At 38.9% G+C, this 26,940-nt stretch overlaps 3 protein-coding genes and 1 pseudogene across 3 annotated transcripts; 2 read left to right on the top strand and 2 right to left on the bottom strand.

Annotated features, from left to right (window-relative positions):
- Nucleotides 1–210: 210 nt before the first annotated feature.
- Nucleotides 211–894, bottom strand: LOC121755214. The gene has a single exon (XM_042150496.1). The coding sequence runs from the start codon at nucleotides 892–894 to the stop codon at nucleotides 256–258; it is 639 nt and encodes a 212-aa protein (XP_042006430.1). The 3' UTR covers nucleotides 211–255.
- A 3,820-nt stretch (nucleotides 895–4,714) lies between these two features.
- Nucleotides 4,715–10,106, top strand: LOC121754160 (transaldolase-like). Its single transcript, XM_042149508.1, has 13 exons — nucleotides 4,715–4,917; nucleotides 5,006–5,123; nucleotides 5,239–5,317; nucleotides 5,450–5,525; nucleotides 6,258–6,341; nucleotides 6,424–6,528; nucleotides 6,960–7,040; nucleotides 7,149–7,213; nucleotides 8,015–8,084; nucleotides 8,174–8,251; nucleotides 9,064–9,161; nucleotides 9,251–9,386; nucleotides 9,713–10,106. Exons 1-13 carry the CDS (start codon nucleotides 4,861–4,863, stop codon nucleotides 9,857–9,859), a joined length of 1,194 nt encoding a protein of 397 aa, XP_042005442.1. The 5' UTR covers nucleotides 4,715–4,860; the 3' UTR covers nucleotides 9,860–10,106.
- Nucleotides 10,107–15,722: 5,616 nt separating this feature from the next.
- On the top strand, nucleotides 15,723–18,455 carry LOC121754443 (annotated as a pseudogene).
- Nucleotides 18,456–24,656: 6,201 nt separating this feature from the next.
- On the bottom strand, nucleotides 24,657–26,181 carry LOC121754934 (bidirectional sugar transporter N3-like). Its single transcript, XM_042150218.1, has 6 exons — nucleotides 26,062–26,181; nucleotides 25,936–25,972; nucleotides 25,659–25,869; nucleotides 25,431–25,592; nucleotides 25,129–25,248; nucleotides 24,657–25,029 (listed from the first exon to the last, which is right to left on the bottom strand). The coding sequence occupies exons 1-6, from the start codon at nucleotides 26,102–26,104 to the stop codon at nucleotides 24,748–24,750; spliced, it is 855 nt and encodes a 284-aa protein (XP_042006152.1). The 5' UTR covers nucleotides 26,105–26,181; the 3' UTR covers nucleotides 24,657–24,747.
- Between the last annotated feature and the right edge of the window lie 759 nt (nucleotides 26,182–26,940).

Genomic DNA, 26,940 nt, shown 5'->3' with positions numbered 1-26,940 from the left:
GAATAATGTCTAAGCTTCTTGCGGCTAGGACAAAGGCTCTGGACCATAATAACTCACTCATTTTGTAAGAAAGAAGTTAAATTTTTTACTAGGATCTATTGTTTTGGGAAGAAAAAGCTACATCGATAAACTTCATAAAAATTAATCGGAGTAAGCTGTTTTTATCTGCATTATATAAGTTTCCATCCATCTACATGCGAAAAGAATCAAACAATCGTCCATTTAAATCCCATAATAACATTTTATGCATACAAATCATAAATTCCGAAAGATAACTTCCTCCCCTGATTTCTGATCGATACCTTTGATCCACCTACTTCGACGCTTTGTTCCGGCTGAGGTCCCACCCACATGAGCGATGCCGACACCGTCCCCGATCGGCAGAAACACCGACCGCATGACCCTCGACTCCCTCCGGAGCACACCCCGCCAGCTGAGGTCGGAGGTAGCGTTCTTGCATATCAAAACAGCTCCCCTCTCTCCAAATTTAGCAGCCCTAATCATCCTCGCAAACTCATCCCTCCTGCAATCAACAACTAGAAAATCAATCCCTTCCAATCCCTCCATTGCCCCCTCAACTATAACCTCATCAGCCACGCGTCCCGACTGAACCATGGCGTCTTTGTACTCCGCCATCGACTCCTTATCAGGGACTACACAAATATGCCTGCCCCCGCTGTGATGAGTCGCCACGGCGAGGCCAATGCTCGTCTCAACAACGCCTCCCCGCGACCATGTCTCCACGACTACTTTCGCGTTCCATCCGGCCGCCATGGCGGAAATGAGTTCCGCCAGGCTCGATTCATGGGAAACCTCACACTGCATCGTGCTAATCGATTTTACGGTATCAATATAAGCCTTGGATGCTGTTTCCGGAGACCAAACTAGCTTCATTTTCTCCTCCTTTTTCCTTGTTTGCCAAGTTATTGAGGCAAAAAGTTTAGAACATGGTTTTATAAGTGAAGAAGAGACAAAAAAATAGCATGTCAGCCATTATAAATCAATCCAGGCTAATCCAACGTGTGGATTGGCATTGACTGGATAATGGATTCCATGGTATTTTACTTTTGTATTTTATTTTTCTACACTAGTTCAAAGTTCAAACGGAAATACTATAATACTCCCTCAACGATGTCTTATGATAAGTGATGCATTTTCTCTTTAACAAAAATAAATACAGTAATACTTTTTTATTTTATTTTCTTTTTCTTTTTTTTCCTTTCCTACTCTGTTCTCTCTATTTAACAAGTATATATTACTGTATTTTTAATTCGCGTGCTAAAAAATGTTGTTCTTTGAGTTTGGAAGGAGGGAATATAATTTAATCAATATTAATTGATGGAAATATACTTAAACGTACAACTGAAAAATGATTGTTAAACTCCAACTCCCTATGAATAGATATATCGACTCACGAATAAACTTAAACCGTACAACTAAAAAAATATGAATATAATATAATATAATAAAATGGCGGCTAGAGTTGACGTGGGAAGAAAGAAAGTGATTATCAGCAAACTAGTAAAATTGATGGAAATGGTCACGTAAACGGTTTTCAAACTTTATTAGATGAACATATTAAACAATGTGGTTGACTTCTAATTTTTACACCTCAATCCCATTGCCATTGGATAATCTGATCGCCACGTCACATCTACGTTAGAAAAGATAAATATTTATATTATAGAGAGTAGAGGAGGGATCCAACTTCCAAGGTTGAATTCCAATGCCCAAAACATTTTGCATGAAACGATAGATCTATACCATAGAACGATTCACATATATAGTTTGGAACATTCAATAGTTTGGAACATTCAAACCAAATGATAATGCTACTCGAAACTGATAGTAGAGTCCATGCAAAGTTCCTAGATAGGTAGTATTAATACATTTCTTTCCAAATATAATCCATTCGTTCCAAATATTTGAAGCATTTCTTTTAGACATAAAACTTAATATTAATTAATATTTCTTCCATCTTACTTTAAGTGGATTGTTTCTAATTCAGCACGAAATTTTATGTAGCTTTGTTATGTGAGTAAGAGAGAATAAAATAAGATAGAAGAAAAAGTAGAGATAGTGGTTTGTCTATATTTAAAATGTGTCATTTAGAATGAGACATTCCAAAAAGAAAAATATGTCACTTAGAGTTAGACGAAAGGAGTATGTTAAAGGTTAAAATAAAATAATAGAGTAAAAAAGAATAAAGATGAGTGAGAATACATTTGCCGAAAATGAAAATGACTCAACTATCTTGAGACCAGCGTTGTCAATCCAACTCGAAATCCACAAGTCTACCCGAATCACTATATAAGTGATTATGGTTGTAATCTCACAATCCGAACACAAAATCGGCCAATACAAGTAGCCAATTCGGGTTGGCGGGTTATGCGGACTTCAACTTCAATCCCTAGGGAAACATCTCTTCTGATTAGACATTTATGCTCATGTAGTAAAAAGGGTCTTCTGATTCTCCCTCTCTTTCCGTACAATTTTGCAATGCATGCACTCCATGATATTTCCCTAGACTACTTGGGCAACTTTTCTGCATTTTTGCTCCAATTTGCTTCATTTCCATCTGCTTGGTCAAGTTAGCACCATCTAACTGATCCAGCAGCAATTCATGCACACTTAAACTCAAAATTCGTGTATTATCTCCCAAAAAGTATGTAAAATCATCAAAAACCTATGCATGAAATGAGCTTTATCAACTACTTACAATATCCTTTATACTCCCTCTGTCCCACAATATGAGTCACTCTTGTTGTGGGCACAGGTTTTAAGAAAACTAAATAATAGTGGGCTGGAAAAGTTAGTTGAATATGAGGTCCACTTTTTTATATTGGTTTTATAATATGTGAGTGAAGTGAGTTAGAAGAATGTGAGACCTACTTATTTTTTATGGTAAAAAGTGAAATGTGACTCTTATTGCGGGGCAGAGGGAGTATCATTTACCTCTATCTCTTACTTTACCAGCTATACATTGAAAATTCGTGACGAACCAGATGTTTATACTTTTCAAAGACGGGGAGGGTATATTATAGTTCTATATATATACTTTAAGAAATGTTAAAAATGTAATTATACAACATGATAGGTGATGCATTATTTTTTAGCACTACAACTAAGGAATAGTGTAGCTAAGGGTAAGCACAGGGATATCGAACACAGGGAACACTATCACAGATTGGATATCTAAGACTAAACTTTTTTTACTATCTGGAGATACGATATGGGTTGGTTTTGAATGCTGAAAAACATAAAATAACAGTGGCGGAGCCAATATAGAGCAAGGGGATACAACTGTACCCCAATCATTGACTCCTTAAGCATATATTAATATAAAGATAGCAATGTGGTGGTTGTGACACATCGGATGAGTGCAGGTTGAATTAATTTAGGGACTCAAGTTTGATTCTCAGTAGACGGAGCTTATTTTCTCTTTTTGTTACTTCTCGATTCATTAAAAATTAAATCTTTCGCAAATAAAAATCAAATCTTTAGCAAATAATTTATGTTAGTTGTGTTATAATCTCTAGATCATATAGAACTTCTAAATATTTATCACTTCCAAATATTATATCTTTTGTATTATATATATTTTTTTATCATCTATATATATAATTCATATCAACTTCTTTTGTATTAGAGAAGAAGTTGTTGAAATAATATAGTGGATGGTGGGATCCTTAAATAATAAAGTAAAAGAGAAGAGAAAAAGTTTTCATAAATGAATATGAACTATTTTTATAGGATTGACAAAAAAGGAATTTTAGTCTATTTTTATGGAATAGAAAGAGTGAAATTAAATAGATAGAAAGGTTAACAAAAACATAACGATTTAAAATATTACATATCATATCACACATTAAGTATTAAAAAAACTATTGTTAATATTGTGTATAAGGAAGTTTTTACAATTTGTAAACTTCATTTTCTTTTGTAGAACTCCATCTATGCCGTGTCAATAGAGTCATTTTTTTCGGCATAAAGATTAGCAAAAAGATGCATAGTAATATATTAAATAAATAGATAATAAGGGTCCTGTTAAGTGAAGATTTTTTAGCTTAATTGAGATGCATTTTCAGCCACTAATCCACAACATTTTCGAAATGTCAACTGCAAGTAGATTATGTCAACTCGGATGTATTATCGTCAATATCCTGCACATCAAATGTCAACAACTTATAGTTGGCATTATATGTGTGTAGTTGACATGAATTGTATATGTAGTTGACATTATATGTGTGTAGTTGACATGAATAAAATGTACCATGAAATTACCATTATGCCTTTTCATAATTAATTAATCTAAAAATATTTCCATGTGGCAAATTCTGACCACTCATTTAATAAAAATGAGTGGCTGACAATGCATCTCAATTCTCATTTTTTGCTAAACGAAAAAATAACCGAACTATCATGAAATGTTCTAAAATAGAAAAATGACTCTACTATCGTGAAACTTAGGAGAATAGTTAATAATAACAACATATGCACTAGATAATTAAAACAACCCCAAAAAAGATTAAATAAACATCTTAAATCGTTCAAAACATGCACTTAGGAGAATAGTTATTAATAACAACATATGCACTAGATAATTAAAACAACCCCAAAAAAGATTAAATAAACATTTTAAATCGTTCAAAACATGCATCAACCGTTCCTATCCAATATCCATCGACCAAATCGAAGAAATCACATTTCAGCATTTTCAATAAAACAAACGATCCCTTAGTGATTGCAGTGTGACGAAGCCAAAATCTGATCAATCATAAATCCACCTTTTCTCTCTCATTATAAAATTGACACTCACTTCCTTTCTCAGTGATCTTGGATCATTTTTGCAATTGAAAAATGTCAGCTACATTGCATTCTCCGCTCTCCTCCTCTGTCGTGCCCTCTTTCCAGCAGGCATCTTCACTGCGTCTTTTGCATTCATACAGCCTAATTTGTGGTTTTTTTTCTCTGATCTCTAATATGCTTGTGTTGATTGTAGCAGAGGAGAAGATTTTTAAGGTTCAGAGTTCAATCCGCGAAGCCAAACTCCGGATTCAAGCATCAGAAAATATTTTCTTCAGTTCGTGCTTCGGCTAGCTCCTCTTCGTCTCTTGACGCTGGTAAATTCATGCGTTGTGATCTGATTTTTTGGCTGATTTTGATGCACGTAGTGTCAGATTTGGGCGTTCCGTTATTTTATTTGTTATTTATTTATTTTTATGAAAATGATGCTAGGTTTAAGCACTGAACTGGATGTGGTGACGGGTTACAGTGAGATCGTTCCTGACACTGTTGTTTTCGATGATTTTGAGAGGTTGCGTTTAGTATTAGTATCAATTAACGGCTTTCCTATTGAGTTTGTTGATCATTTTGTTTTATTTTACTTCTTTTTTAGGAAAATGTATAATCTTGGTTTGTTGATTGTGTGACATTGTCATATTTATAGGTTTCCTCCAACTGCTGCCACTGTCAGCTCCTCTCTGCTCTTGGGTATTTGTAGCCTTCCCGACACTAAATTCAAGGTAATCGGAGATTATCTTTGTATTTTCTGTTAAGTTTTCCATGATTGGGTTTGTAGCAATCTTGATATAAAGGGGTCATGTATCTTCTGGAAGATAAATATTTTTTTTTTGGTAATTTATAGTGCGTAATATTGGTGTTTGTATGGTGTTCCATTTATGTTTAGTCCTCTTTATATTGGACAATTGCTGAGGTGTGTTAAAACAGCATTGGTGTCAGAAAGCATTCGTGGATTTAGTTGCATAATTTCCCAAAATATCTAAAATTAACACCTACGACTAGGTACAGTGAAATATCAAAAGATAACTGCACAAGATAAAGAAGAAGATAAGAGGAGAGGAGAAATTACACAATACATGTAACATGTGCATCTCCTTTCTACCCCATACACACACCCATGCATATCCTCAATTGTTACTAGTCAAAATGGCTATCAAAGATGATAATAGAATAAAATGATGAGGCCGTTAATAGAAAAGGAATTGGTAAAAGATCTTATAGTGAAGACCAAGTCAATATGATAATAAAAAGCTACTTCAAATATCAAATGAATATAATAGCAAATCTATCCCAATGAAAACTATTTCCAGAGAATAAAGATTAATCAGAATAATGTTGATAATATCTTTTGAAACCCTCAAGTCTTCCTACTAAGATTATAGAGTGTATATAGATTTCAAAGGTAGTAGATATACCATATTTTATTGATATTCTTTTTTTACTGTGCTTTATAGAGTGCTGTTGATACTGCATTGGCCGCTTCAGAGTGTAACACCTTTGAAAGTTCTGATGATCGAATGTCTTGTTTCTTTGACAAGGTATGTTTAGTAACACTTGGAAACTTAATCAAATATTTTCTAGTTGATACTGAATCCAAACTTCTGATATGTAAATGATTAGGCTTTGGTAAATGTCGGAGGTGATCTTGCAAAGCTTGTGCCTGGTCGTGTTTCTACTGAAGTCGATGCTCGTCTTGCATATGATACACATGGTATTATTAGGAAGGTAAATTTTTACATGATATATTCCAAATTACAGCTTTAGCTTCTGCAGTGTTTTTGGCATAGGTAAAGTGACTGATTCAATATCTCCTCAATACTTATGTTTAGGATATATATGATAAATATTATTCCCATTATGTACTTTTATGCTTGAGAGTTACTTGACTAAGAGACATCATTCACGAACAACCTCCTTGGCCACATTTAGTTACCAAGATGTTAAAAGGGTGGTTCCTTTTTTTCTGCCATTCGACAGCTATTATATTTATATTTCATTTGATTGCAGTGAATTGTACTTTAGCTGTCAAATGATGTGAATAGAGTTATATGTATATATATGAATGTGTGATGGATACAGGCAGCCTTTATCTAGTCAGTTTTTCACTGGCTTCCACTGACAATCAACTCAAATGTGAAACTGTATCGGCTTCCCAGGTGCATGACCTTTTGAAGCTGTATAATGAGATTGGAGTTTCTCCAGAGCGTCTATTGTTCAAAATTCCTTCAACTTGGCAAGTTAGTATTGCAGATTAATGTCTAATTTGCTTTCTCAAAGGAGTATTGGACTTTTAATCAATATTTTTACTTATTTTGCTGCTTTACCTTTGACCTCTTTATTTGTAGGGAATTGAAGCATCAAGGTTGCTAGAGTTGGAAGGTATACAGACTCATATGACTTTTGTATACAGGTACACTGTGACTTGTATTTGATAGCTTATGGAGTATTTGAAATATAAAGGAATGCCTCCAATTTTGTTACAATTTACGAAAACTAGCTGGAGCCAAGCAGTGGCCTTTATTCCTTTTGCTTCTTCTAAGTGATAATTGTCTTGCAGTTCCAGTATTTTCTCTTCAAAATTCTCTTGAAATCAGAATGTTGTATCTCCCTTCTGTGCCATGCTTGAGCTTGATAATTTATTTAATACTTCAAAATGCTGGTTATTATGAAGTAACTGTGGAAGCTTTAGTTTGCCAGTTATGTGGATAACCTTTGGCCGAATGAAAAATCGATATCGATTCCCTCACATTTCCACCTTTCTAACCGTCAAACAGTTCAGATAGTTATTTTTTTTCTTTTATCATTATTTATTTCTCTCTTATTCTTTATTGGAAACAACTAATTAGAACTCAAGAAGTCCAGACATATAATTGGGGGATTTGTTCTTCAAAGCTTATATAATTATTATACGGCTATTCTTTCTTTCTAAATTCTAATGCAATCTTATGCAATTTCTCTCATTCATAGTGGTAATTTCTAAAATAGTTTTGTGGCTTATGGTTTTTCAACATTATACAAATTATATGTTCATGGATTTTAGATGAGTGTTCTTGATTTATAACATGAAGATGTAAAAACAAAAACAAAAATCGTCCTGAGTTAAGTTTTTGTTTGAACCTGTTTCTGTAGATATATTCGTCAAGTTTGTGTATGCAATAATAGTTTTTATTGCTGCTATAACATTTTTGGCACTGTGGTTGTGTATGAACAGCTTCGTACAAGCTGCAGCTGCTGCTCAAGCTGGTTCTTCTGTTATTCAAATTTTTGTTGGCCGCCTTAGGGTAATATCTTCCTATAGTTAGTAGATACTAAAATGATATTCTTTTACTATAAATAGGACACAATAACGAAGTGTCATTCATGGTAGTAGGACTGGGCACGTAACCATACTGGTGATCTGGAAATAGAAGCTGCTCTTAGAAGAGGAGAAGACCCTGGGTTGGCTTTGGTCAGTTTAACCATATTTTCTATATCTACTTTAATACTAACACAGTAATACTGTATCATCCATCCCTTTGCTTCATTGTTGTGGCAAAGTCAATAGCAACTATATGCATTCAGGTGAATAGTCATGCTGCATGTGTCTTGTTTCTTGTTCATACCTAGAGCCCTAACAAGAATTTAAAAAATGACAAAAAATATGCAGTCCTATCAAAGCTTCTTTTTTGTCTCATTGAGGGGGGTTTTGGCTAAAGCTTATATTGGACATTTCATGAACTTCAACATCTTATAAGATGTTTGAAGAGCTTATAAAATGCAATTTCTCAAGAGCTTATAGGCTGTCACAATTTCGGATAATGAGAGAGTGAGAGAGAGCCAATTGCGAATCATAGGCAAATGAAATGGAAGTGTATGCGTCAGAAAAATGAAGTAGGGTAAATTTTGTAAATTTGATTGTTGCTAACAAGATCATGGAAAAATAAGATGGAGTTAATGAAATTAAAGATTTTGGAGCTTTAAAAAGTAAAAAGTTATTGAAGCTTATTTTTAAATCTTGTAAATTCTTTAGGATTTTATTTATAAGCTCAGCCAGACAACCCCTAACTTTCTAATTTATTCTAATGTCCAAACTCTGAGGCATCTTCTCTGTTTTCTGTACAAGGTAGAGGACCAATTGAAATGCCATAGAAAACAAAACTCTCTCTCTCTCACACACACACACTCACACACCCATCCCTCTCTTGTTCGTCTTGTATTAAAAGAAAGAAGTAGAACCAAAAATTTGCTAATATATTTTATAATGTTTATATCTCACTTCAGGTGACAAAAGCCTATAACTACGTTCACAAGTATGGGCATAATTCCAAATTAATGGCAGCAGCAGTTCGTAACAAACAGGATGTTTTTAATCTTTTAGGGTAACTACTCATGTGTTTGTGTGTGTGTGTGTTATGTAGTCCCTATCCTGAGTGCTTATCTAAAATTCTCTCTTTTATTTCTCTTACAGAGTTGATTATATTATATCACCATTGAAGATATTGCAGTCTCTAAAAGAGTCCGTTACACCTCCTGATGAGAAATATTCTTTTGTGAGACGACTGTCCCCACAATCAGCTGCTTCCTACAATTTCAGCGACGAAGAGGTTAGCTTTCCTTGTTTCACTTTATAATTTTCTATGTCAGATAACACAATTAATACCCGGACTAACATGACGGTGGAAAACTCTTTGGTCCTTAGGTTTTATGAAAAATTGTTGGCATAATATTAAATGAATTTATGATGTATTTAATCGTGTTGCATTAAATAACAATGTAGACTGGTAACTTATTTTGAACCAAGTGATGTGCCGTTACTGTGGCATTGAGATAACTGCGTTGTGCAACTTTCGTATTTTGGGAAGAGTTGAGAAATGAAATATAGTAGTGATATAAGTTTGTCTGTTTCTTATCGCGTGAGTTAATATTTCAGCTTGTGACGTGGGACCAATATAGCTTTGCTTCTGCCCTGGGGCCTGCAGCAGTCGAGCTTCTGACTGTGGGGCTGGATAGTTATGCTAGCCAGTCAAAGCGGGTAGAAGAATTGTTTGGGAAAATATGGCCACCTCCTAATGTTTGAAGCATATTGGTGATGATCTTGCTAATCACTCCTTTTTATGTTCTTCTCCACTGGCCTTCCAACACTCAATTTGCTGTTGTTATCGATGTCGTTGTTTAGAAAATAATCTGAGTACCTTATGAGGAGATTGCGTTTCGTGTTCGACTTAAGTTCAATTTCTGATGCTGCACGAGCGCTCCTCTTGTTTAATTATTTTTTCTGGCTGATCTATCTTCATAAGTGTATGAAAATTGGCTACCGTTAATTATTTTGGCTGGAAGAGCAAACATGGTCGAAGGTGGGCATGGCGCAACCGCGCAAGCATGTATCGGCTTAGTACATGGTGCCGTTTAGGAACATGGTTGGGTGCCATGCCCTTCTAGCGGTGGTGTAAGACCTAGATTTAAAATATCCACAACAGGTTATTGATAAAGATTTTATTGTATGCAACTAAGTCAGTTATTTGCTACAACCAATAAACAAATTGAATTAAACCAAATTTATGGCATATATATATATGGGGTTGGGGCAAAATTTTTGAACATCGAAATTAAGAAATTGTTTTGAATGCATTAAATGAAAATAAAAATAAAAATAAAAATAAAAGTAGAATATAAGAGATGAAAAAAGTAGGTGGTTATGATTCTAAAGGAAGTGGAATTGTAATTGATCAGGATTTAGACAGCATGTTTGATCGTTGCAGTTTCGAACCTTGAATATGATTCTGGTTTCAGTTCAAAATCAGCAAATTTAAGTTGGTCTTTAGTCTTTACTGATTGTTTTTTTTGGTTTTCAACGATTTTTTTTTCTCGATATTTTTCCAATTTTTTTTGGTTTGTGGCAATAAACGATGGTTATGTGCAGCTTATCGGTTCCAAGGTTTTGGATTTGAAACCAAACTTATAGAATCGATAATCGTCGTCGATTTTGATCTATATATGGTTAACCAGGCATCTCTATATTAGGACTTGTTTGACATATTTTTCACTTCAAAAAAAATTAACCATCACAAATTACATTTCGTGGTCACGATTTCGAGACAGAATGTATTTTTCATAATAGAATTTAATTAGTAATTTGTAGTACTCCCTCCGTCTTAAGGTAGTCGGGTCGCTTCTCTTTTGCACTCGTTTTATAAAAATGATATTCCCTCCATTTCGCAGTAACGGAGACGTTTCTTTTCGGGACGCGATTTAAGATAACTTGTGTTAACTGAGTCAAATAAAGGAAGAATAAAATAAGAAATGAAAAGGTATAGAGATGAAGAGAGCGTAAAGCCGTTTTTTTGCACCATTTTTGTAAAAATAATACTCCCTCCGTTTTACGGTAGTGGGGGCATTTCTTTTCAACACGCAATATAAGAAAAATTGTATCCAATGAGTAAAGTAATGAAGAATAAAGTAGCAAACGGAAAATGGTAGAGAGATAAAGAGAGAATAAAAGTTTTCAAGTGGCCCGCCTATATTGAGGCCCAGACCCATGTCTGAGGCGGCTGAGCTGGGCCGGGCCTTTTCTAATTTTGCTAAGCCGGCCCGGCCTAGGCCCACTTGCCATGTGGGCCCTGGCTTGGCTTTGTTTAAATTTTTTGTTTATGTATTTTAGAGATATCCTAAATGTATTATATGAAAAATAAAATATATAACTTGTATTTATATCTCGCTATATCTAAATTTAAGTAATGTGTTTAAGTTCATTTATTGACTTTATATTAAGGGCATGTTTGATAGCACATGTAGGATATAACAAGATATGTAACTCTAGAAAACAAATGAGAGCCAAACTCAAGATTAGGACAAGATAAAGATTTTATACTATTTGTTTGATAGATAAAATAATAACTAAGATTATGTCATATATACAACTGAAAAGACATTGTTGCCCTTGTTCTTAATAATATGTAATATGCATATATTTATATCAATTCAACAATTTGAATTTTTGACATTCCAAAGTATGTAACAATCACATGAAAAGAAAAAAGGATAGCACAAAATCAAAGTGATTATACAAATCATGGAAGCTAGGATAGACTATGTATTTGTTCCCAGGCTCAAGCATTCTATTTCAAAACCTCAGCTTCAGCCTTAGCCATAGGATCATCCTTAGCATCAGTCCATCTTCTTTCCTTGCTCGCCTTTCGCTCGTTGGACCATCTTCTTTCTCTGCAAGTGGCCGCCTCAATCGCTGCTCATTACTCTGCTTGAAGCCACAACATTTCCTTTTCTTGTTGCTGCCTCTCGAAGCAGGTGTCAGCATCCTCCCAAATTGCCATTTTAACAAACCTATTAGTACGAATTCAAGGTCTATTATAAATCTCATTCTGCATATAATCTATCATTTTCACCCAAAACATTATGAATATGTTATGTGCTTCTTCTTCTGCATTCTAATGAATGAAGTTAGTATTTTGACCCTAGCAATAAACTGATTCTAACATTCTTCATTGCACAAGAATTGCTTCAAAAGTTTGAATCCCTACGTCCATTTAGCTAACCATCTTGAGCAACAACAAAAGCTTGAATTTAATTCGCCTCAAAGCCGAAAGGTAAATAATGTACAAAGATGCTACATAATTAACATGTTTAGCCTTAAAAGTAAATTTTGAATGAACAACAAAACTTCAATTTCCGCCCAAAATCACTAAATTCTCAATTCAACTACTACCAAATTGCATAAACCATGCCAACAATATCAAAATCTTCCATCGAGCAGCAATCAATTAAAAAAACACCGAATTCAAAACTTAGAAGAAGAAACCTGTATGAAGAAGCTTACAACAATTGATGAATTGATAAATTGTTCATCTCGTCAAGAATTCAGTTGTAGATGCTCGGTTTTGGAAGAAAACAGAGCACCAATGAGGAGCCATAGCCGTTGTTATTCACTGCCTCTGGCGAAGGACCCAACACATAGATGAAAAGGCTCAGGCATATCTAGAATTGCAATATCACTGCCTCAAAGCTCGACGGTGGGAAAAGATGGTGCGACGGCGGCCGTTGAGAGACGCCCTCACTACCGCCGGAGACAACCACCATCGTACACATCGAAGGAGAGAAGAAAAATTGCAGGGTCTTAGATCGAGTCGGCAGTGCACCGTCAGAAGGCCCACCGCCTTCAGCTAGAGTGTTGCCATGGGTGATAGGATATGGGGCGGTGGTAGAAATGGAATGAAGGGCAGCGTGGAAAACAAGGTTGAATAGTTCCATATCTCACCAATTTGGTGAGATACATAAATGAGAGAAATAGTGGTTTTTCGTCGGGCCTAGACAGGCTTAGCGTGTTAACACGGGCCATGAGATAGAAGTATCTTTGTTACCAAATGAATGGAAATACATGGATACAAAACCTTATCTTGGTATCTTATGCTATCAAACGGGTCCTTATCATATCGAAACGGAGGAGGCCAAGGTGGAGGAAGCTCCAAGGCGGAAGCCCAGGCGGGCGAGGGGGAGGAGGAGGAAGAGGAGGAGGAGGAGGAAGAGGATGAGGATCTAGGCCGGCATCCATACAGCAACAACGAAACGATGGCGGTGTACAACGCCTGGATTTCCGTCTCGTACGATCCCATTGTCGGGAATCAACAACCCCGGAAGTGCTTCTGAGAAAAGGTCGCCGAGACCTACCACCAGATCAAGTCGAAAGGGTCCCGCAAGCGCACATATAAAATGCTCCGCTCTCACTTTGACCGAGTCGACAGACAGGTCAAAAAATTATGCGGCATCTACTCGACCGAAGCGGCGCACTACCAAAGCGGCGCCACTGGAGCCGGCATTCTGAGGGTGGCTTTGCGTGTCTACAACCAGGACACCGGCAATCAATTCAAATTTGTTGATGTTTGGCAGGTCGTCAAGGACGAGGAATAGTGGGCCGACAGTGTCTGCTCCAGCTCGGGCTCAACCTCGAAGCGCACGAAGCACACGGCGAGTGGCCAATACTCGTCTGGTGACACCGTTGAGGGCAGCGACGCACAAGAGGCTGCCTCGCATGAGTTTACAGGTACGGCCGGCGATGACGGGGGATCCAGCCGTGGGCGCCGTCGGCCGCAAGGGACGAAGGCGGCGAAAGCGGCTAGAGCGAGGAAGGGCCGAGGCGAATCAAGTCAGGCGGCCTCGGGATCGTGCTCGGGGGGAGGCTCGAACTCCCTTATGGCGGTGTACATGACCGCCACAATGGCAGACACTTCCCGCTTCTCGGCCTCCCAATACCGAGCCTGGTGGAACGGAATTGTGTATATGGCAGCACAACTTGGCCTTCCGCCTCCTATTGCACCTCCACCGCCTTCGGGGGATGATTCGTCGGCGGAGTAGTTTTTTTATTTTCTTTAAATTTGTATTTTAAATTATGCAACGTTTAATTTTTTAGGATTTTAATGGTGTGTTTTTTAATTTTTTTTAATTTTAAGTTGTAATTTTTTTATGTTGTGTGTTTTTTAATGAAGTGAGTTTGTTTTAATTGAATTGGGTTGGAAATAAAAATAAAAAATGAAATTGAATAAATAGTAATTTAAGGGACGGTTTAAGGGACGGAGGGTTGCAGGTTCCTTCCCTTAATTAAGGGATGGAGTAAAAAAGTACAGTGGGGCCATCAAATAGTAGTCTAAGGGGCGGTATAGAGACAGCGTAATGGATGGCCTAAGGATTCAAGACACATATGTTTGCCCCGGACTTGCTCTTGTAAATATTTCAACAACCCAACATACCCAACAAGAAATGAAATAATAAAAATGGTGGAAAAGGAAGAAGATGAAGGTGTTATAATTTAGATAGACGCTTGGAACATATGGACCTTCTACAAACCAATGAAGACAACTCAAGGCAACTTTCACCAAAGCAAGAATCTAATGGCTCCACAAAACTAGCAACACAAGAACTAGAATTGCATACCTTAGCATTCAATCTAAGCCCGACAATAGATTAAAATGCAACTACAAGGGATTTTGATAAGTCTTCAAAGATGAAGAAGGATGCTCAATATTGAAACTTGTTTAAACCCTAGCAAGAGTATTTATACTAGAGTGAAAAAGAAGCAAAATAAAACAATTCTTGGTCAAAAAGTCACATCCCAGACAAAACACCCGACCGGGTGTTTTCCAAGGCTCATTTCACCGGCCCGCGTGAAGTTTCGGGACAAAAACTGATTTCTCGGCAAAAACGCTCGATCGGATGTTTTTGGGTTGGCAAAACACCCGCCCGCAGAAGGTAGCTTACAATTCAGTCAACTTCAGATCTGGAAGTAACTCAACATCCGATGCAGCTACTTCTATACCCCCTCGACCACTTAATGCAAATACTTGGAGTGATGTTGAGCATTTATTTGATGGCTTTTATGAACAGCAAAAGGCTGCTATCCAGAGAGAAAGGGCTAGGAGGGTTGAAGAACAGAATAAACTGTTTGCTGATCGAAAGCTATGTCTTGTCTTGGATCTTGATCACACTCTCCAGTTTACAGAGGTTGGCCCTCTGCATGATGAGATTCTGAGAAAGAAAGAGGAACAATGATACGAGTATATCTTCGGAAATATATCTCATATCTCTATTATTATATTATCATATCTTTATTATCTTGTTCACCAAGTTAGGTTATTCATAGAAGTATTATAAATATGACCTATTGTTATTCTCATTAATCATTCATGAAATAGAATATTATTCACGTTAGTTTTCTCTTCTTCTTCAATATCAAACCCTAGTTCTTGTCGTTGTTGATCGTCAGGCAAAGGTTCCAGCGACTTCACGGAGGAACCCTAATTCTTATCATGTGCGATCGACGGGCAAACGATTCCCGCGACCTCACGGTGGAGTTAATCCGGCGTTAAGGATATTATCCTTAACAACGGGTGCTTTCATTGACGAACTCACTTTTCATTGCCGATCTCAGATTGACGATGACGAATCGTGTGGGGAGCTGCACGGAGCCGATCGTCGTGACGCCTGCCGGAATCATCCGCGGACTGGAGCAGTTTCCGGAGTCGAGTGGCGCGCGGGACTCCACTACCTTGGCGTTCCAACACGTCCTGGCATCGTTAGCCCGTATCGAAGCACGCCTGGACGCTTCGGAGAGGCGATCGGCCTCGGCGCAACCGCCGCCTAGGCCCGAGCCTAAGCCGCCCTATGAGGATTGGCAGAGGGGGAGAGGCGAGATGGGTAGGAAATGCCCGATTCTATCTCCAGCCACATTCGTGGCTTCTCAACAAAACCTAGGGTTAGTCAGCCCTTCAACAAAGATCGCGATTCAGCAGCCAAGGACAGATCCGCTGCCGTGGGATAGGTACGGCAGAGGTAGCGAGGGTTTTCGGGGGCGCCGTCATACAACCTGGGATAACCCCTCGCATAAGCTCGACGATCAGCCGGGGCGACTTGCGACGGAGTGGGATCAGAACGGCGGTGGTAGCGTTGGATTTCGAGGGCGACGTCCTACTGCCTGGGATAACCCCGTGCTTGGGTTCGACGATCAGCCGGGGCGACTTGCGCCGAAGTGGGATAATGCATGGGGCCGACAGGAGGGCGGTTGTAATTCGGATCAGCCGCGTTATGATCATTACCGTATGGAGAAGCCCCGTTACGAGAAGATGAGAGCCCCCGTTTTCGTTGGATCGGATGCGGCGAATTTGCGGGCGGTTCATGTCGATGGGAATCAGAAGATAGGGGTGGTAAGTAGCTGGCAAATACCTACTGAGATAACTGGGTTGAGAAAGAAGCATGATGCTGATGCTTTGCAAGTTTCATCAGTGTCAGTTACCAATACTAATATTATAACTGAAAAAGGATCTGATCTTGTTAGCTTAAGCACACCTGCTACTAACACAGGCGGTCGTGATGCCATAGCAGTTAGATCTTCAGGTGCATCTGCCTCATCTTCTGCATAAGATCTCATAAAAAAGAAGTTGCAAGATTCTAGAATTCCCGATTCTAGTTCCCCCCCATCTGTGTCTGGTTCAGTTGCAGTAGAACTTAATAACTCAAATCCAATGGAGGATACCATGAAAAATATCCAAAATGATAATAAGGATAAGAACGGGGATAGTGACATATCCAATTCTTCTTCTGATTCTGAGGATGAAGAGGGGGGCCCCACCATGGAGGACTGTCTCCTCCAGTTCAAGGAGATGCTTAAGGAAAGGGGAGTGGCACCATTCTCAAAATGGGAGAAAGAACTTCCTAAAATAGTTTTTGATCCACGCTTTAAGGCCATTCCAGATCAAAGTTCACGAAGAGCTCTCTTTGAGCACTATGTTCGAACTCATGCTGAAGAGGAACGAAAGGAAAAAACGAGCGGATCAGAAGGTTGCTTTGGAGGGTTTCAAGCAGTTACTGGAAGAAGCAAAGGAGGACATTGATCAGAATACTGATTATCAAACATTTAAGAGAAGATGGGGTGAAGATCCTCGATTTCTGTCCTTGGACAGGAGAGAGAGGGTACATTTGTTAAATGACAGGGTGTTACTTCTGAAAAGGAATGCTCAAGAAAAAGCTCAAGCACAGCGTGCTGTAAAGACATCTAATTTCAAGTCGCTGCTTAAGGATATAGAAGACATTACATCTACTTCCAGGTGGTCAAAGGTGAAGGATAGCTTAAGAAGTGATCCCAGACACAAGTCAGTCAAGCATGAAGATAGGGAAAAGTTATTCAATGAATACGTAGCAGAACTAAAGGCTGCTGTAGAAGAGACTGCTCAGAAGGCAAAGGCAAAACAAGATGAGGAGGACGAGATCGTGATTTTGGAAGGGATGACAGAGTTCCGGAACAAGTTCAAAGTCGATCCGTTGGCGAATCTGGATGATGACGGGAGACGTTCAGCTGTTCGTTGTGCGTTTGATCCAGGAGGAGACGCCTCTCAACAATTTTTGGCTATCAACTCTCGTCGTTGCTTCGTGGTTTCCACCTTGAGGACAAGGTGGATTTCAACCGTTGGGGAGTTGATACGAGTATATCTTCGGAGTATATCTTCGGAAATATATCTCATATCTCTATTATTATATTATCATATCTTTATTATCTTGTTCACCAAGTTATGTTATTCATAAGAGTATTATAAATAGGACCTATTGTTATTCTCATTAATCATTCATGAAATAGAATATTATTCACGTTAATTTTCTCTTCTTCTTCAATATCAAACCCTAGTTCTTGTCGTTGTTGATCGTCGGGCAAAGGTTCCCGCGACTTCACGGAGGAACCCTAATTCTTATCGTGTGCGATCGACGGGCAAACGATTCCCGCGACCTCACGGAGGAGTTAATCCGACGTTAAGGAGACTATCCTTAACAAACAAGATCGGGAAAAGTCCCAAAGGCATCTGTTTGGGTTTCGCCATATATGGAATTTGTTGGAGAAGGTAAGAGTTCTTCTTATTAGAATAAAAATCACTTAATAATTCTATTTCTTCCCAAGTTTATTATGGATTTTCCATGGGTTTTCTATGAACTTCATCTGTGCACCATGGGAAACAAATAATATGCCACTGAGATGATGGTGAACCATTTGACAGTGATGATAGAGTTCCCAAGAGTAAGGATTTGGAGGGTGTTTTGGGCATGGAGTCAGCGGTCGTAATTATTGATGATTGCTGTGGAACGGTAATGGATTACCTGGGTATTCTTAGATTGTTAATTACTGATGGAGTACGGACTAAACAAGCCCAACAGCAGTGACGGCCCATCAGCCCAAAGCCCAAGGAAGAGTATCAGATCGGCATTACCAAAGAGTTCGGCCCCAGCCTACAGCTCGGTAAAAGCCAACCAATCAGTTCGGCATTACCAAAGAGTTCGGCCCCAGCCTACAGCTCGGTAAAAGCCGACCAATCAAGCTCTACTCTCAGACCGGCAAAAGCTGCTCGGCAATAGTTCAGCAGTTCGGTCTCAGTATTTGACCGAACTGGGAGATAGTCAACTCATGTCAGAACCTCCACGATCTCCACTACACCCACGATCTATTTAGTGGTGTCAAGCAGTCATTAACTCATGCAGGATAGTGGGCCCATGCAGGATCGCATGACCTCCACGACATCCACAACCATCATGAGTGGTGATGCAAGCCACGATCTTAGTTCAATGTATAAATAGAACTTAGATCAGATAGATTAAGGGGACTCTCTCTCTCGCTCTCTAGAGATAAAATATCAAATAGCAAGTTTGTATTTGTAAGCTGTAGAAAACAGATCAAGCAATACAACTCTGCCCTCTTTTCTTCCCGTGGACGTAGATTTACTTCAGTAAATCGAACCACGTAAATTCTTTGTGTCGTGATCTTTATTCTCTACCGGCATTCACTAACATCAGAAATTCGCGGATTCATCACTGGCGCCGTCTGTGGGAAACAGAGAACCAAATTTGTGATAAAGCGAGTTTTTGATCCTCTTCTACCAAAAAAATGCTTACCAGATCACATAACACCCGTGCCTCCGTCCGTGATAACCATGAGGAAGCTAATCCAGCAGCCCATAGGCCTGGAAAGCAGCCTCGTGAAAAATCTACTTCCAGTCCTCACGGAGAAGGAACAAGCCGCTCAAAAGGTCCACACACCGAGTCTTCCCAGCAGCCTGATTTGAATGAGGCTGTCAAGCTGTTCTTGGCTGAGAAGCAGGATGAGTTCTTAGCCTTCCTGCAAAAGAGCCAAGAGCCGAAGACGAAAAGGGTGGATTCTCCTTCCTCCTCCAGACATGAAAGTCACTACCGCAGTAGTGCCGTGTCTTCCGGAAAGAAGAATCCTCAACCCCGACATGTTCCTGCTCCTCCTCGGTACCGGAACCACAGGAGAACTCCATCTCCTCCGTACCGAAGAGATGTCAGTTCGTCTGAAACGAGCTGCAACAAGCCAACGATTGTGAGTCAAAGCTTCTACAGAAGATACAAGACCACAATTCAGCTTAAACAAGCAGTTCGTCTGAAACGAACTGCAATAAGCCAACGATTGTGAGTCCAAGCTTCTAAGGAGGATACAAGACCACAATTCAGCTTAACAAGCACTTCGTCTGAAACGAACAGCAATAAGCCAACGATTGTGAGTCCAAGCTTCTAAGGAGGATACAAGACCACAATTCAGCTTAACAAGCACTTCGTCTGAAACGAACTGCAATAAGCCAACGATTGTGAAGTCCAAGCTTCTAAAGAGGATACAAGACCACAATTCAGCTTAAACAAGCAGTTCGTCTGAAACGAGCTGCAATAAGCCAACGATTGTGAGTCAAAGCTTGTAAAGAGGATACAAGACCACAATTCAGCTTAAGAATCAAGCACGTCGTCTGAAACGAACTGCAACAAAAGTCCGATTCACGCGATAAAACTTGCCTGAATCAGGACAAGGGAAAGTCCGATCCACGCGATAAAACTCGCCGAATTAGGACAAGGGAAAGTCCGATCCCCGAATTAGGACAAGGGAAAGTCCGATCCAAGCGATAAAACTCGCCAAAGATGTTTATTTCATCAGACCAAAGACGAGTCCGGTCAAAGATGTTTATTTCATCAGACCAAAGACGAGTCCGGTCAAAGATGTTTATTTCATCAGACCAAAGACGAGTCCGGTCAAAGATGTTTATTTCATCAGACCAAAGACGAGTCCGGTCAAAGATGTTTATTTCATCAGACCAAAGACGAGTCCGGTCAAAGATGTTTATTTCATCAGACCAAAGACGAGTCCGGTCAAAGATGTTTATTTCATCAGACCAAAGACGAATCCGGTCAAAGATGTTTATTTCATCAGACCAAAGACGAGTCCGGTCAAAGATGTTTATTTCATCAGACCAAAGACGAGTCCGGTCAAAGATGTTTATTTCATCAGACCAAAGACGAGTCCGGTCAAAGATGTTTATTTCATCAGACCAAAGACGAATCCGGTCAAAGATGTTTATTTCATCAGACCAAAGACGAGTCCGGTCAAAGATGTTTATTTCATCAGACCAAAGACGAGTCCGGTCAAAGAGGTTTATTTCATCAGACCAAAGACGAGTCCGGTCAAAGATGTTTATTTCATCAGACCAAAGACAAACATCAACTTACCCCGTACCTTTATCCAGAATGCCGAAGTGACTCGCTTCGCCGAAGTAATTCACTTCGCTTTTCGGGGGGGGTAGTGATGGAGTACGGACTAAACAAGCCCAACAGCAGTGACGGCCCATCAGCCCAAAGCCCAAGGAAGAGTATCAGATCGGCATTACCAAAGAGTTCGGCCCCAGCCTACAGCTCGGTAAAAGCCAACCAATCAGTTCGGCATTACCAAAGAGTTCGGCCCCAGCCTACAGCTCGGTAAAAGCCGACCAATCAAGCTCTACTCTCAGACCGGCAAAAGCTGCTCGGCAATAGTTCAGCAGTTCGGTCTCAGTATTTGACCGAACTGGGAGATAGTCAACTCATGTCAGAACCTCCACGATCTCCACTACACCCACGATCTATTTAGTGGTGTCAAGCAGTCATTAACTCATGCAGGATAGTGGGCCCATGCAGGATCGCATGACCTCCACGACATCCACAACCATCATGAGTGGTGATGCAAGCCACGATCTTAGTTCAATGTATAAATAGAACTTAGATCAGATAGATTAAGGGGACTCTCTCTCTCGCTCTCTAGAGATAAAATATCAAATAGCAAGTTTGTATTTGTAAGCTGTAGAAAACAGATCAAGCAATACAACTCTGCCCTCTTTTCTTCCCGTGGACGTAGATTTACTTCAGTAAATCGAACCACGTAAATTCTTTGTGTCGTGATCTTTATTCTCTACCGGCATTCACTAACATCAGAAATTCGCGGATTCATCACTGGCGCCGTCTGTGGGAAACAGAGAACCAAATTTGTGATAAAGCGAGTTTTTGATCCTCTTCTACCAAAAAAATGCTTACCAGATCACATAACACCCGTGCCTCCGTCCGTGATAACCATGAGGAAGCTAATCCAGCAGCCCATAGGCCTGGAAAGCAGCCTCGTGAAAAATCTACTTCCAGTCCTCACGGAGAAGGAACAAGCCGCTCAAAAGGTCCACACACCGAGTCTTCCCAGCAGCCTGATTTGAATGAGGCTGTCAAGCTGTTCTTGGCTGAGAAGCAGGATGAGTTCTTAGCCTTCCTGCAAAAGAGCCAAGAGCCGAAGACGAAAAGGGTGGATTCTCCTTCCTCCTCCAGACATGAAAGTCACTACCGCAGTAGTGCCGTGTCTTCCAGGAAAAAGAATCCTCAACCCCGACATGTTCCTGCTCCTCCTCGGTACCGGAATCACAGGAGAACTCCATCTCCTCCTCCGTACCGAAGAGATGTCAGTTCGTCTGAAACGAGCTGCAACAAGCCAACGATTGTGAGTCAAAGCTTCTACAGAAGATACAAGACCACAATTCAGCTTAAACAAGCAGTTCGTCTGAAACGAACTGCAATAAGCCAACGATTGTGAGTCCAAGCTTCTAAGGAGGATACAAGACCACAATTCAGCTTAACAAGCACTTCGTCTGAAACGAACAGCAATAAGCCAACGATTGTGAGTCCAAGCTTCTAAGGAGGATACAAGACCACAATTCAGCTTAACAAGCACTTCGTCTGAAACGAACTGCAATAAGCCAACGATTGTGAAGTCCAAGCTTCTAAAGAGGATACAAGACCACAATTCAGCTTAAACAAGCAGTTCGTCTGAAACGAGCTGCAATAAGCCAACGATTGTGAGTCAAAGCTTGTAAAGAGGATACAAGACCACAATTCAGCTTAAGAATCAAGCACGTCGTCTGAAACGAACTGCAACAAAAGTCCGATTCACGCGATAAAACTTGCCTGAATCAGGACAAGGGAAAGTCCGATCCACGCGATAAAACTCGCCGAATTAGGACAAGGGAAAGTCCGATCCCCGAATTAGGACAAGGGAAAGTCCGATCCAAGCGATAAAACTCGCCAAAGATGTTTATTTCATCAGACCAAAGACGAGTCCGGTCAAAGATGTTTATTTCATCAGACCAAAGACGAGTCCGGTCAAAGATGTTTATTTCATCAGACCAAAGACGAGTCCGGTCAAAGATGTTTATTTCATCAGACCAAAGACGAGTCCGGTCAAAGATGTTTATTTCATCAGACCAAAGACGAGTCCGGTCAAAGATGTTTATTTCATCAGACCAAAGACGAATCCGGTCAAAGATGTTTATTTCATCAGACCAAAGACGAGTCCGGTCAAAGATGTTTATTTCATCAGACCAAAGACGAGTCCGGTCAAAGATGTTTATTTCATCAGACCAAAGACGAGTCCGGTCAAAGATGTTTATTTCATCAGACCAAAGACGAATCCGGTCAAAGATGTTTATTTCATCAGACCAAAGACGAGTCCGGTCAAAGATGTTTATTTCATCAGACCAAAGACGAGTCCGGTCAAAGAGGTTTATTTCATCAGACCAAAGACGAGTCCGGTCAAAGATGTTTATTTCATCAGACCAAAGACAAACATCAACTTACCCCGTACCTTTATCCAGAATGCCGAAGTGACTCGCTTCGCCGAAGTAATTCACTTCGCTTTTCGGGGGGGGGTAGTGATGGAGTACGGACTAAACAAGCCCAACAGCAGTGACGGCCCATCAGCCCAAAGCCCAAGGAAGAGTATCAGATCGGCATTACCAAAGAGTTCGGCCCCAGCCTACAGCTCGGTAAAAGCCAACCAATCAGTTCGGCATTACCAAAGAGTTCGGCCCCAGCCTACAGCTCGGTAAAAGCCGACCAATCAAGCTCTACTCTCAGACCGGCAAAAGCTGCTCGGCAATAGTTCAGCAGTTCGGTCTCAGTATTTGACCGAACTGGGAGATAGTCAACTCATGTCAGAACCTCCACGATCTCCACTACACCCACGATCTATTTAGTGGTGTCAAGCAGTCATTAACTCATGCAGGATAGTGGGCCCATGCAGGATCGCATGACCTCCACGACATCCACAACCATCATGAGTGGTGATGCAAGCCACGATCTTAGTTCAATGTATAAATAGAACTTAGATCAGATAGATTAAGGGGACTCTCTCTCTCGCTCTCTAGAGATAAAATATCAAATAGCAAGTTTGTATTTGTAAGCTGTAGAAAACAGATCAAGCAATACAACTCTGCCCTCTTTTCTTCCCGTGGACGTAGATTTACTTCAGTAAATCGAACCACGTAAATTCTTTGTGTCGTGATCTTTATTCTCTACCGGCATTCACTAACATCAGAAATTCGCGGATTCATCAACTACGTAGTTTAAACTGAAATCTTGTGCATTCTGCTCAGGTATATATATTTTCCGGGCTCTCTGCTGGAGATTGATCATGATGAGAGACCAGAAGATGGGACTCTGGAGGTTCTATTCTTTGGAGCTACAGTACTTTTTTTCTTTCTAACCTTAATCCAATGGTTTCATTTCAATGCCCCGACATTGCGACATCTCCTCCTTCACTATGGTCCTACAACTTCCTTCAACTTGACTTCCCATCTTCCTACATCATATTGTCCGTATCGAAAAAAAGTGACTCAATTAACAAGGATCGGATGGAACATAATTTAGTGAATGATAACATATAATGAAATATATATTGTATAAAATTATAAAATATCTTGAATAGTGGAGTAAAATATTACTATTATGCATATTAAATAAAAAAATCAATAAATTAATTTATGTATAAAACAGAATGCCTCCTAATTTTATAGTTTTACATTTAAATATAAATCATTTTTATCAATTTTGAGTTTGTGCTATACTTGTGCTTTTTTGATAATTAATTTTTGGAGATAATTTTAATACACACCATCATTTCTTAATAAAAAAAATATGAACTAATAGAAGTTGATAAACATGTTGATGGATTGCTATATTTTTGGAACCACTATAAAACATAATTGAAAGAAGGTTGTTTAATTTATATGAGTAGGTAGAGAAAATAGATGGATGAACATGAACCACAAGATGTAAGGAGTAAATATGAATAAATTATGTAGGTGCGCAAACAAGCATGGGTAGAGGTGTGTGGAGGTGGGGTGGCTCAGCAGTCATTGAGCAAGGGAGAGCTGTGTCTTGAATCTCTGGGGTCTCAACCACCTTTATGCTAATTGGATTGTGATCATTACTTGCAATAGGAATACTACTGATAGGAGTAGTAATTGGAATAGTAGTAGAAGTGGCAGAGGCTTTAATTTCCAATTGCTTGTTCCGGAATATTCCATACACCACCATTTGTATCATCCCCAACAAAAATCCCATTACATTTGGAAGCTGCATCATATCATTATATATATATATTTATAAGTATAATGTTGTTGAGAAGGGAATTTCAATTAGCATTAATACTTAATAGTATGAATGAGGACTCACCGCCACACACAAATCCTTTTGGAACAAACCGTACGCGAACCACATAATTGCACTGAGTGTCAAGAAAAATGACAAAGGAAATGGCATGAATTCCACGCTTCGTGTTCGGACCACTCGAAACTGCATTAGCATTAGTAGGGATGTGATCAGTTGCTAACCATTTGTTGACAGCTAACTATATGAAAAGTCAATGTCATAGATGTCAACATGTGTATGTCAATTAAATTTTGTTGACATACAAATGTCTGACATCTATTTTATAGTATATATGAAAATGGACATATATATACAGTGAAGCTTACGATGATGGTCAAGGGAGCTGCGAAGACACATACGGAGACTGCAACACAAATCCATCCAACCACTCGTGCTCGAGTCGTCCCCTCGAATACAAAGAATGTCACCGCAAATATGACACAGAGCAGCCCCACATTCATCAACCCAAGAATCTTGGCAGTGTGATTCTGAAATACAATTAATAATGAAGTTAAAAAAATAGATGGGATGTAGAAGGAGGAGGTAGTAGGTACCCTAGGTTTTGTGGAAGCATATGTGAAGAAGGTGAAGATGTAGGCAGTTTGAATAAGGCATCCGAACAGATTGATGGTGATGAGAAGCACAACATTAGTCTTGAGCAATGCATAGTAGAGCCACAGCATGGATGAGAAGAGCGAGACCGCATAAGGCAGTGAGTCAAATCCCATTGTTGATTTTTCCTTGTAGATTTGGATGAATGTTGGCCTGCATTATTTTCTTACTCACTTCAATTCATCAAGAACATATACTACTAGTAGTAGTAGAACTTACATTGGAGCCAGGTACACCATAACTGAAATAATGTTACCTGCAAATCACAACCCGAATATGTTATGTGTATAATAAAATTCACATGGATGGTATTAGGTCATGCATGGAGTAATATGTATATGATACCTAAGATACCAAATATGAAGCTCCAGGTGTGGAAGACAGCCATGAGGTGATATCTCTCTCTCTCTCTCTCTCTCTGCTGAATGCTGAATGCTGATATGTAATGGTAGGTAGTTCATGCAGAATATGGGACGAGCTGCTTCTTGTGCTTATATAATGTATATATATAGAGAGAGAGGGGTCAGGTGGGGGATATCGAAGAAGAAGACATCCTTGTTGCATGACATGTGTAGAAAATAGTACCATAAAAAAATCATTCATCCTGCCCAGGGACGGAACTAAATATTTATATAAGCCAGGGCTAAAATTCTAAAAAATATATACTAATAATACTTCATAAAAATGATATTTTCGTAAATCTTACATTTCCTACTTATTTCACAAAGTTTAGTCAAATAATAACACAACATTTTAAATCAAAATATTAAATTATGAAATTTTAACTTTCCTATGATGTCTTCTCCTTGTACATATGTCTGTCTTTTGGTTATATTTAAAACAATGTTATTTCATTAAAATAAGAGAAGAAAAAATATTAATTTTAGTCAAAATGCATCTTTTTAAATAGCATCCTAAGTCGATGGAGCATTTTGTACACAATAAGACAAGTGAAAAAAATTATAAAAAAAATCATAATTTAATATTCTAATTTTAAACAATAGTTACAAGTGAAAAAATTTTAAAAATTATATTACATATTTTAATTTTAGACCTAGTAGATTGACTAAAATTTAATTAAATTTTATAATTTAAATTACTATTAATTACTTTTTATATTAATAGAGAAATACAGTAAAATCAAAGATATTCAAAAAGTACATTATTACAATAAACTAAGCAATTTCCTAAAATATAAATAGGAAAACAAGTAAAAAAGCATAA

The sequence above is a fragment of the Salvia splendens genome, chromosome 11 (assembly GCF_004379255.2).
Source record: "Salvia splendens isolate huo1 chromosome 11, SspV2, whole genome shotgun sequence".
Taxonomy (NCBI): Eukaryota; Viridiplantae; Streptophyta; class Magnoliopsida; order Lamiales; family Lamiaceae; genus Salvia; species Salvia splendens.
The sequence above is the reverse complement of the archived record's forward strand: the minus strand, read 5'-3'. Positions and strand labels throughout refer to the sequence as shown.

Excerpts from the sequence above, each read along its gene's own strand:
- LOC121754934 (XM_042150218.1), bottom strand. The coding sequence starts at position 26,104 with ATGGCTGTCTTCCACACCTGGAGCTTCATATTTGGTATCTTAG. Across the intron at positions 25,249-25,430 it reads CAGCTCCCTTGACCATCATC|TTTCGAGTGGTCCGAACACG; the intron begins GTAAGCTTCACT and ends ATGCTAATGCAG. Across the intron at positions 25,030-25,128 it reads AAAAGGATTTGTGTGTGGCG|CTTCCAAATGTAATGGGATT; the intron begins GTGAGTCCTCAT and ends GATATGATGCAG.
- LOC121755214 (XM_042150496.1), bottom strand. The coding sequence starts at position 894 with ATGAAGCTAGTTTGGTCTCCGGAAACAGCATCCAAGGCTTATATTGAT.
- LOC121754160 (XM_042149508.1), top strand. The coding sequence starts at position 4,861 with ATGTCAGCTACATTGCATTCTCCGCTCTCCTCCTCTGTCGTGCCCTCT. Across the intron at positions 7,214-8,014 it reads CATATGACTTTTGTATACAG|CTTCGTACAAGCTGCAGCTG; the intron begins GTACACTGTGAC and ends GTGTATGAACAG. Across the intron at positions 9,387-9,712 it reads ACAATTTCAGCGACGAAGAG|CTTGTGACGTGGGACCAATA; the intron begins GTTAGCTTTCCT and ends TTAATATTTCAG.